At 35.3% G+C, this 12,654-nt stretch overlaps 1 protein-coding gene across 1 annotated transcript; it reads right to left on the reverse strand.

Annotated features, from left to right (window-relative positions):
- Window positions 1-2,003: 2,003 nt before the first annotated feature.
- LOC124292716 (THAP domain-containing protein 1-like) lies at window positions 2,004-3,725 on the reverse strand. Its single transcript, XM_046730330.1, has 5 exons — window positions 3,658-3,725; window positions 3,479-3,560; window positions 3,020-3,262; window positions 2,777-2,952; window positions 2,004-2,572 (listed from the first exon to the last, which is right to left on the reverse strand). The coding sequence occupies exons 2-5, from the start codon at window positions 3,538-3,540 to the stop codon at window positions 2,475-2,477; spliced, it is 579 nt and encodes a 192-aa protein (XP_046586286.1). The 5' UTR covers window positions 3,541-3,560; window positions 3,658-3,725; the 3' UTR covers window positions 2,004-2,474.
- Window positions 3,726-12,654: the final 8,929 nt, after the last annotated feature.

Consider the following 12,654-nt stretch of genomic DNA (forward strand, 5'->3'; position numbering starts at 1 on the left):
ATAAGATGATCTATTTCCATTATTACGTATAAGCCGAAAATAGAATGTAATTACTGATAAATAAAAAACATCTATTCAAAGCATCCAACCGTTTTTTTTTTGAAACGTTTACGCAACCACATAACAAATAAAAAAGTTAGCATCTTGCGGCGAGCATTGCAAACATTATGCAGAATTGATCGATGGAATATCGATTGATCGATAATGTGACCAACCTGTGGCAACACCCAGTAACACCAACTGTCGGTAAGAACAGAGATAATAATTGCGTGGGTAAAATGTCTGCCATCTAACAATAAAAAATTTGAATGAACTGGTCAGAATACGTAAATAAAGTATTTTTTAATACATCTTCGCGTTAATTCTGAGTAGAAAAAAATGAAGAAGTTTTATTTTCCTGTTTTTACTATGATAAAATAAACTTGCACCTATCATTATTTTTTAGAAAGAGTATGTGCTCAAAGTACAAAACCTCTAATTTTTCAGATTATTCGCATTGGTGCGCCATTATCAAAAAAAATAAAAACCGCATTTTTTACTAGTTTTCCGGGATTGTTCAGTGTCTGGGTATTCTATGGTTGATTTATTTCACTTCCAGGCGCGCTCCTACAAATACACAACAGACCAAAAAAAAGAATTGCTCCAAAAATGTATCGATTGGCCGATACTACTCATGGATATTCCCGATGTAAATTTAGAATCTCAATTCTATCATCCTTTGTAATCATGCGAATGCGCCAATGGATTACGCACTGTTGGATGCTGCTCACACGTGGCCGCCATCATATATTATCTCTCCGACGCTAGGTATCTTTCGAAAATTATAAGACCCGCAGAGATTTTATTGCGTCTTTTTAATATTGAAAAAGTTAATCCAGTAATTAACGATGACAGTGACGAAGATTGAAACTATTTGGTACGCATTTTATAAATAAATGAAATTTTCAAATACATATAGGACTATTTATTTCCAAACTACCACGTAACATTAATACTAGAACGTGAATTTGAGTGACCTCCAGTGTAAATGTGATACATAAATATGAATACTAAAAAAAAATTATTTACCGTTCCTGCTGATTTGATATTGGGTCACATTAAAGGTTAGCTAGCTAGCTAGTTCAGGGTGAAATCTCGAGTTTCGTTTTGGAACTATGTGTCTGTACGTGTATTTGTAGAAGCGTGCTCGGAAGTGAAATAAATCGACCATCGAATACTTAGATACTGAAAAATCCCGGAAAAATATTTAAAAAAGCGGTCTTTATTTTTTTTTGATAATGGCGCACCAATGCGAAAAATCTGAAATAATTAGAAGTTTTGCACTTTGAGCACATACTCTTTTTAAAAAATAATGATGGATGCAAGTCTTTTTTATCATAGCGAAAACAGAAAAAGAAAACTTCTTCATTTTTTTTCTTCTCGAAATTGACGCTAAGATGGGTTAAAAAAATACGTTTTTTTACGTATTCTGACCAGTTTCGCGTTTTTGATTTTTTTTTAGTACGATAGCTTCAATGAGGTCGAAGAAAAAAAGGAAAAACGCCAAAACCCAATATTTGACAGTCCGCAATAAATAGGAAGATGAGAGGGTTCAATTTTGGTCGAAATGTGTTCCTTTGGATGACAAATCATTTTTGACATGCTTGTGCGGCTAGACCCTTTTTCCATATTGCATATTTTCTTTTATCTTTTCACCCTACTCTGAAGATCCGGTAATTCAAACTCCACATTGATTAAAACGTACACTGCGCCACTGATATATATATACACTGGATTGGATATTACCGTATACTCTACGTGTAAGCTCGTGCGTCCAATTGAACAATTTAATTTCCGCCATCTTGTACAGAAAGTTGTCACAAAATGCGCGCTAGATTTGAACTGCGTAATATATGCTATCTAGATCTAACGATATATTCGTCACACAAAAAAGTTTTTGACGAGTAAAATAATGTTTGATACATTAAATGAAGAACAAATCATTTTTTCGAAGGTATATTATTATTTACAATTATATGATGTAAAAGATCATTAAATAATATGACGAAAAACTTGTATTTAAGCGTGATTTTTCTTTATGTTCAAAAGAAGTCCTCAATTCTGAGAAGTTTCCGTCCATTATCCTTTATCCTATGGTGGGCTGAATTCCATACGGATTATTCAAAATTTGTAAAACACTAATTCAACCGTTAGGGAATCCATTTACCATCCATTGATCATCAAAGTGGAGCTTAAGACATGTAAAAAAAGTTTTGAATTAAATTATATCGAATTGGGTGAGTAAAAACTTTATTCAAAAATATGGAGAATAAAACATTCCTTGCAAACGTTAAGGAATTTTTATAGAGTTGCGTGCGATAAACCACAACCGTAATATAATTAGTAGTATCAATCCACAATCCATTCACATGGAGAAAAAGTTACAAGCACAATCAAAAGAAAATAAAAAAGATGTACATATCTGAGCATGCAAATCAGGTACAAATGTGTAGGTGCTCATGTAATTTGGTTACATTCACTGTGGTGGGCCGATCGGATTCATCCTGTAATTCGGTCTGCTGCAAGTTTTCACCTACAGATAAGTTACTAATAAATAACGACAATGGAAATACACAGAAATGTGTCACACACCGATTTTTCTGTAACAGAGCACTTTATAATCTGTAGGTAATTAACCGCTTCGACGGCATTGACGCAATAGTGCATCACATCAACGTGTCTTGATGCACACTGAGTTTTCTCTGACCTAAAAGGGATTAATAGTGTCAGATCTTACCAAATAACGTTGGGATACTGCCTTTTCGTAAAGTTATATAATTTTTACTTTTCTTCTGAAAGCAAGAGGGTTCAAAGTGGTCGGAACACAGAAAGCTATCACTTGATGGAGACCGCGGTCCAATGTTTATATTTGCGATCCACTGCTTCATAATATCAGGTTCATCCAATGGGAACCTACATAACAAGCAAAGTTTAAATTTGTTAATTCACACGTTATGTTGCATTGAGTAACGGTACTTACTTGAAGAATAAATAGCCACGTCCATATGACCTTAATCGGTGACAAGATGAACACTCTGATTTTGGGTTGTCAAATATAGTTAGTACACTGTTCTTTTTCATTGTAATTAGGAATCCTGTCCTATCAAAGCAGTCATTTGTAAAATGAGCTGAACACAATGTGCTATTTCGGTTTGGCTTCCAGTCCTTCCTCTTCATTTTTTTTAACCACTGCTGAAGGCGCAACACATCTTTCACGGGAAATCTACATATCGAATTATAATTTAATCCCTGAGTCAATAATACCCGAGTTTTCAATTTCAATTATAATAAGATCGGTTCATAATTCAAATATTATGCATTTTTACTGACACGATTCGTACGTTATAATACTCGTTAAATATAATTAGTAAATACTTCGTATGCTGACATAACCTCTGCAAGTTATCATTTGCAGAACGCTTCAGCGTTGTATACTCACTTGTGAAATGATCGCCCACAATATTTTGATTGCTTTGTTTTGCAAAAAACGCAGGTACTCATTGTTACCTCAATAATTGTTACTGTAATTTTCCATCGCAATCGATTATATACACATACATATATCACGTATATATATATATATATTTGAAGTGACAAGAATCTGTACAAAATGGCTACCGTTCAATTGGCGTGACGGCACCACGCTTAATCCAATCCAGTGTATATATATATCAGTGACACTGCACACAAAACAAATAAAAACTTACCGGTTCGCTCGTTGTACCTACTCAGCCATCAGCGCCCGAACAACGGCGAAGCGAGTGGCACCCCGCTGGCGAATCACACTCGCGGCTACACTAAGCCACACGTAACCCCGCAATGCACCGGTGCTGTGGAGGTGCGCCAGGGCCTGTGCTCCGCAGACCGCCGGAAGCTGCCGCAATTGCCGAAGCAATTCCGCATGTCTTATGCAGAACAACAGCTCCCGACGGAAAACAGGGGACACACGCACAAGAGTCGCGTTGACCCTCCTAGCTTGGCTAGCTGCCTTCACCACAGCGCGGCAGAGTAACGGAGATTGTTAATCGATTGCATTATTTTTGAAAATATCGTAATAACTGCACTAGAGAGAATCGTTGTTTCCAGCGACATCGCGATTTTCTAACTGAGAAGATCTCCGGGCCCACGACTATTTATAAGTTTAGCAGGTCGTGTTTTGTTTAGGCCACATGCTATTACAATACGTTACCCCGCCGCTTCTTGAGCTAAGTGTACGAAATTTTACTATGGCCCGCTAGCGTAAACATTCCGCGGTGGTTAACGGTGATACACCCGTAGTCGGGCTGAAAGATAAACCAAAGCTACCCTGACCCAACGTGGAGGCTGTCTGCCACGTCTGACAGAACAGATGTATTAACAGCGAAAATCATGGTTTTCTCATACTTAAACAAAGTTGTACGGCTGACGTCATTTATCCTGTTGAAAAACTTGCGTGCCGTAAAGCCTACTTTGATTATCGGGCGAACGGAATTCGACAAGACAAATGAAATTTAGAGATAAAATAGAAAACGTTCCGTTGGATTCACTCGCAATTCTTACCTCAAATCGTGGAGCTGATTCAGCGGTTGGTGACGGTTAGAAACAAGTGTACTTGAGAATATTTTTAATATTCTTCTCATGAGATGTCTATGTATACTGCCATCGATAAACTGCGACTGTTTGCACCACCCTCAGAAACGGAAACAATATATTAATCTAATGCAGACCTACGGAGATTGTAGACTCATCTTGCGACATCGAAATGAGACACCCGATGAGATCTCCTTTTGTATTCCTTCGTCCACTGTGGCATAACAATAAACATACCGTAAGGGTGTACGTCGGAAAAGCGGGGACCAGCCTACTGTCCGACGCAAGGCCCAAACTTTACGAGTATAACACGGCCCATGCTGTATACACCCCGCATTCCTTCTCATCATCTTTCCTCTCTTGCAATGACTACGTATACATACCTCGATAGACTGCAACTGTTTGCACCACCCTCAGAAACGGAAACGAAATATTAATCTAATGCAGACCTACGGAGATTGTAGACTCATCTTGCGAAATCAATCACCCGGTGATGCCTCCTTTGTAGTCCCTCGTCGATCACTGAGACATAACATTCAAAATACCGTATAGTTGGGGAGCTGGCTGCCATTTTGGTAAATGATTTGTTCGTCTTTCATATCGCTAGGGATGAAAGTTCAGATCAATACAAATCGATTTGGTCCAGTTAATTAAGGTCTTACATCCCTGCGTTTTTGAGTTATGCGCTTCAAAAATGTAAAAAAAAGGGTACCAAATCATGTGTTCGTGTCTGCCTCTTGGACTGATGATCAGAATCGTCCTCAAAACGTTGAAAATCCAGAGCCAGACATGCAGGGCCCTGCATTATCACGGGACGTGGTTGTAAAAATGTAAAAAAAAAGCTCTACTAAATCATTTGTTCGTCGTTCTAGTTGCGTCCATTCGATTCAATAGGACTACCCGAATACAAAAAAAAGTTGGCAGACATTTTGGTCACTGATTTCGAGGTGTACCATTTTTTTAAGTTCACGCAGAATCAAGGGAAAGTGGGTAGTACGGCTATTTATTGTTGGTATTAATAGTTTTAGTATTATTATATTGTTCAGTCTTTTTTATTGGATCCAATTAAAAAAATGAAAAAAAACAGTTTATTACAACGTTAGAAGACGCAAATAAATTTAAGGATCTATGTCATTGATCGTCCCAGCCAAAAATTGTATACGATCAGAATTTTCGTACTTTGTTACTTAATAAAAATCTGAAAAAATTCAACAACATTCGGCATGCTATGAACAACAATCAACAATAATAATATTGCCCAAAAGTTATTAAAAAACTGTTTAAACTAATAATTATTTAACAATTTATTATATATGTATAGGTATATACCTGCACATATATCTATGTATAGGTATGCCACAACTCTCTACGGAGTTATAACGTTCTCACTTTCTTCTCTCTAAGAAAGAAAGACAAACTATACAGTTCATTTTATACCTGCGAGACGGCAGGTAACAGATTTAGAACCCGAATTTTTGAAATATGTTTTCAAAATTGTTCCTGTCGGTTGCTTGTATGTAACATTAATTATTTTTATTAAAATTTTGTAGGCGCAGAATTTTTTACTTGTGGCTTGGCGAGAGCGTAGAGTTAAAAAAAAATTTATATTCATATGGTCTGCTTTTGGAAAATCAGGGGTCTGGATGTCTACCTCTGGATTTTCAACGTTTTAAGGACGATTCTGACCATCAGTCCAAGAGGCAGACACGAACAAATGATTTAGCACACCTTTTTTTTTTACATTTTTGAAGAGCTGTCAATTGACCACTCAGCGCTACCATGGTGGCAGATCATTTTTCTGTGGCCCTTCACATTGTTTTTAATCGAACAATTCAGGTCTGCCGAGCGAACATTTCATATACTCGTTTTTAAATCATAAAAAAAACTTAAAAAATGTACTACTACAAAAGTCAGAGGCTGGATGCCTGCCTCTGGATTTTGCTCGTTTTCAGGATGATTCTGACCATCAGTCCAAGAGGCAGACACGAACAAATGATTTAGCATACCCTTTTTTTTGGATTTTTTAAGCGCTGTCAATTGACAACGCAGGCCTGTCATGGTGGCAGACGCGGTCCTTAATGTTTCTTATGGTACAAAATTTGATAATAATAATGTCTGCCAGACGAACAAATCATATGGAAATTTTGGCACCCAGCTCCCTAGCCAGTAAGGGTGTCCTAGGCGAGGGGCGGCGGGGGAACGCGAAGGCGCGCCAAAGTCACTCCTAGGCAAGGGGCTGGCGCCAGAGTGGGGTGCGGGGGGGTTTTTTTGACGCCCCAAAGTGCCCCTATACTACTCTAAGCGACACGTATTTTTCTTATTGGCCATGAAACAGTTTAAGGGGGTGAAATCACCCTTCAAAGTGAGGCATGTCAAGGGGCGATTTGGCAGTTTCACCCACAAGAACATAATATTATTTAACCAATCCAATTGGAGAAGTTTTCTCATGAAGAGAAATGAAAAATGTATTTTTCTCAAAAAAAAAAAATTGATTGCAGTCTTTGCAAGATATTTTATAGACCACATTAGATCGTTTACCCACAGGAAATCTTCCTTGTGCTTCACGGAATAACTCACCGTCAATTTATTTAATAAGTGTCAATAATTTTATATATCTACACTGTTTATCGACTGGAGAAGCTGTCAATGGTCTTCGGTCACCTAATCGGAAGAACCATCTCTCTCCTGTTTGAATTTTATGATACCTGACTAGTGTTTATTCTATGATCTTCTTATACAAGGTAAACTTTCCCTTAATTGTTTATATACATTGTTAGTTGTAATAGATAATTGGAATGTTACTCTCCAAGGTACAATAGATAATAATTCGAAATATTACGATGTCCATTGATCACATCTTCTTACCGATGAATTCTATGTTCTTGACAGTTAAATAAATAATTGATCGTTTCGAGGAGGGCCCCTACGCGGGCCGAAACGTTAACGAAAATTTACGTAACGCACTTATTGACCGCTCACCAATATTCACCACTTCATTATCAACGAGGTCAAGAATTCTAATCCTACAAGATAAAATACGCCGTGGAATATTGTTACAGTTGATCAAATATCACATAATCATAATTCTAATTTGGTATATTAAGGAAATTAAGGGGCTATACCAGTGTGAACGCTGAAAATTTGGGTGATTTTCGGGAATTTTTTTAAAGAAAAGTACACAATCAAATGTTTCGAAAAATTAAGAATATATTTCGCTACATTTGACCTGTGTTACATCAGGTTTTTATAGAAAAATATTGAGATCCAAGCGACTTATGCGTTGCCTTCGAAGGCGCCAAAAAAATAAAAGTTCCTCCACTGATGATATGATTCCGGCCGATTGAATAGCTGAAACCGAAAAAGAAAAAAATGTCGTTAAACTGGAAGGTATTTTCTGTACAATGACCTAAGATGTTTTAAAAGTATCAAAACCTAACAAAATAGCGTAGTTATGAAAAAAGCCTGTTTTCTTGCCTATAAAATGGTCGTGTTTTTCAATGCCAAATCATCAATTTTCATCCAATGAAAAATATATTCGGTCATTGTAGAGTAAATATTTTCAAAAGTACTCAGTTCAAATTTCAAGTCAATCGTTTAATTTCTCTTTGAGTTACAATGTCAGCAAATTTGAAAAATCTCATTACGAGAAAAACGCATTTAAAGATTTAACTATCGAGTTTTGCAATATAAAATGATATTTACCACAAAAACTGCTAATCAGCTATACCTGGCCCATACAATGGACCCTCCTCTTACGCTTCATTATGTACCGTTTACGATGCCGAAAGATTCAGGTAACAACACGTCAAGGCAGATGGGGTCATTTTATACCTACGGCTGCCATTAGGGGGGTATTACAGATAAGGTCTTGAAATTTTTATAGGATATTCTTGAAAGTACAAACAGTCGAAAGGGCAAAAAAAAATCGATTTTTTGAAAGTGTCACACTAGTATAGTCCCTTAACACGGGTCAGACTATAGAATTGTCTTTTATAATAACGAGAATAGTTTAAAACTTAGAAATAAATTAGAAATCACTTAGCCCTTTGTTTCATATTTAGTTTCAACCACGTTTTTCCATGTCGTGAATGTGTTGACACAGCGATGCGGCAAGTTTCAAATCTCACGATTGAGTCGACTGTGTGACTTCGTTTTTTACTATTTAACGACACGTTAATATTCATTGAGGAGTTTAAATGGTGATGACGATGTGTTGAATTCGATAGAATGGTATTAACAATGATTATGTGACTGCTATGGGGAATTAAAGATCAGTCGGCAAGGTGTCTTCCCGTACTGTTCGTCTTCTCGTCCTTTCCTTCCGCCTGACACCTGAATCAAGGTGGCTGTGTTACGCAACTATTATAGTCAACAGCAGCTGTCATTATGGATCAATTTTAACGCGGACTTATAAAATTACGTATTATCGTCGCAAACTGGTTGGAGTCCGTTTAGATAATCGAAATTGATGAGACCTGCGACGTAAAATTATTAGTACGTCACTTTTTGTATAACAATAAATTTTTCAGTTCGTTCTTTATTTAAATTAAACATTTTGCATCCATTGAACTATGTTGCTTCCTTCTCCATCTTTTCTCAGAAAAGTAACACGCCTATATTTCACTACGTCAAATTAACCAATTTTTACCAACGTCAGTGAGTTTTAGATGCTTGTTAGAATATATTTTTAACTAATAATGGGATTAATTCATTTTATACTGCTACTTCGGGGAAATTGCTAAAATGTTGCAAAATTACAATATCGGTTGATGAAGATTGAACTATAGCATCCTGTTAAGGACAAATATAACTAACCAATGTATACCTTCACAACATAATCAGGTTCGAATAACAAATGATTTGACTTGAAATAAACTCTCTAGCAAACGGAGCTTAAAGTACCAACGAAGTGGTGGAAACGTACTTCACATTGTCTGCTCTCAGAGTAACGAAATCGTTTCCAACGTTGGTAAATAATATGGTGTTTACCAAAAAAACATTCGAAAAATTTATGAAAATTCTGAACATACTTCGAACAAGGGTCGCTTAATTTAATGATATGAACAGTACGCTATACTGACACCTAAATCCCATGTTTTCCGCGTTTTGACATCAATTGATGAACTTTTTTGAGCCGACACACAAGCACGACTGCAAATACTATCATTTTCAAAGTTTAAAAATGTTAGAAAGAAGAGAATTGTGAAATATGATTTCCTCACTTCGTCAACAGTTCAACCTACTTCCCTTTAACCCTTTGAAGCATACATTTTTCCTTGCAGTCAAATCCCTTGAATCTGGGTATAGAGAGGTTCTCGAGGTCGCTGATTTCAAAAATGGTGTCAGGTCTGAAAAATTTTCAATATTCAAAATGGTATATCTAATATGAACGAATATGATCAATTTTTATTGTTTCACGCCACCATATTGGATCCGCCATCATAAATTTTGAAATTTTGACGTTGGATTCGTTTTCAGCGACCCTGTAAATCTCCGAGTAACGAATCTCAAGCGCATTAGATCAACTTTTATATTTTCCGCCATATTGGAACCGCTATTTCGAATTTTTAAATTTGGCCGTCGGACTCGTTTTTAACGACCTCTAAAATATAAGATAACCGAGACACAGTTTTTTAGTCCTCATAACCTTTCCACAATTATATTTATTCTGTAACAACATGAATTTTCAACACTTTGTTTATTTTTAGCCTCGACTATATGGGCGGCATCGTCGTAATTCCTCTGAAACATCAACATTGATTGTGATATCTTATAAGTTCAATCATGCAACAAAAAAAAAAAATTATATCTCAAAACTCGAATATAAATCTTGAATAACCGATTCAAAAAAGGTGTATCATATACGAGACGCTGTAGCACAAAGCGTTAAGGTCATCAATTTAGGCAGTAGTCCGGTCAATTTAGACATTTCAAATTACAAAAATTCCGATAGAGCTGAATTTTGGAAGCGACCTTGGGTTTACCATTATAAAGAAAAAGAAAAGAGTCCCCATCGATCTTATTTGTGCTAAAAAAGTTATTCAAGGTTAAAGGTCAAAATTTTCGGTTTTTTTGATTTTTCTCGTTAACGGTTAATTTTATCAAAAAATAGCTGAGACCAAAATTATAGATCATAAAATTATCTACAAAAATGTTCTCTGTGCTTTTTTTCCTAAGAATTATCATTTCTGAGATATCGCGATTTTAAAAATCGAACGAGTTATATTCTATATAATATGCACACATTTCCACACCACCTGTGAGGTAGTTAATACAAAGGCCGGTTTTTCCACCTCTGAGTAAAATTTATCTGACGGGTAACCCTATCAAATTACAATGGTTAACGGTTAGGTAAATTTTACCCAGAGTTGGAAAAACCGGCCCTAAGAGGCACAAATAAGCATTTTTACTTACATCAAATGTCCGTCTATATATATCCTACGTATATCGGCATATATATACTATATACATATATTTAAGTTATAAGCGTGACTCTTATAACTTAAAAGGGTTGCGGAAATAATAATTCCTGAGTCTCAACGACTTGGGTTGATGTAGAAACGATACTAAAACACTATATTAACACCGATCACAAATAATTACATAAATAATAACAAAAATAATTATAACACTTATAGTCACCTAAATCAACAACAATGTCGGTTTTGACGATCGGGAATGCAGGCTTAGTTAATAGTAATGACAAAGAATAATTTATAATAAACAATATGTTTTGCGGAGCATTCACTATGACGCTAGTGGATGTCTCGAGCGCCTGTCAATCACTCCCCTCTCTCCCGAGGCGATGGCTTCGCGGTGTTCACTCTTAGTTATCCTTTCCGTAACCCGTTCAGCGTGTTTATTGTTTTTCATGGATAAGTTTGGGTAAACAGGCCGCAAACTTACATATATACTATATATATACTATGTATATCCGTATATGGGTCATTCCATGTCAATTCCACGACGTTGCGACGGTGACCCTCTTGGATTTTTATGATTTTTTAATATATTTTTATACATATAGAAAGAAGTCCTCAGCTAAATTTTTAGCTCTTTATCTCTTCCCATTCCGGAGTTGTCGATTTTTGAAGAATTAACGAAAAAAATTCATGTTTCTAACAACAATTGAAATAACCTAATTAAATACAAAAATGTTTAAGCATCTTTTGATGCTCTTTCTGAAAAAAATACAAAAATTGAAAAAAAAAATTTCCTGATGCTTTTTTGACCATTTTTAATCGAAAAATTGGATTTTCGTTCAATAGGACACTTTTGATTTTATGCAAAAAAATTTACCACATTCTACGTTAAAAAACAAAATTTTTGAGCCATAATAGAAGATGGGCTTTCAATAACTACTAGTGAAAATAATTTAAAAACAAATTTTTTTTCGGTAATTTTGATTTATTTTCCGAAAAAAAATTTGGTTAACCTAATTGAATACAAAAATTTGTGAAAAGTGAAAATAATTTAAAAAGTAATTTTTTTCGGAAAATAAATCAAAATTACTGAAAAAAAAATTGTTTTCAAATTATTTTCACTAGAAGTTATTGAAATCCCATCTTCTATTATGGCTCAAAAATTTTGTTTTTTAACGTAGAATTTGGTAAATTTTTTTGGATAAAATCAAAAGTGTCCCATTGAACGAAAATCCAATTTTTCGATTAAAAATAGCCAAAAATGGCCAAAAAAGCATCAAGAAATTTTTTTTTTTCAATTTTCGTATTTTTTTTCAGAAAGAGCATCAAAAAATACTTGAAAATTTTTGTATTTAATTAGTTTATTACAATTGTTGTTAGAAACATGAGTTTTTTCCGTTAATTTCTTCAAAAATCGACAACTCCGGAATGGGAAGAGATAAAGAGCTAAAAATTTAGCTGAGGACTTCTTTCTATATGTATAAAAACATATTAAAGAATCATAACAATCTAAGAGGATTCAATCTCCGTCACAACGTTGTTGAATTGACATGGAATGACCCATATATACTACGTATATCAGTATATATACTATATATACACTATATATATATACTATAATATA

The sequence above is a fragment of the Neodiprion lecontei genome, chromosome 2, assembly GCF_021901455.1.
Source record: "Neodiprion lecontei isolate iyNeoLeco1 chromosome 2, iyNeoLeco1.1, whole genome shotgun sequence".
In the NCBI taxonomy this organism is placed as follows: Eukaryota; Metazoa; Arthropoda; class Insecta; order Hymenoptera; family Diprionidae; genus Neodiprion; species Neodiprion lecontei.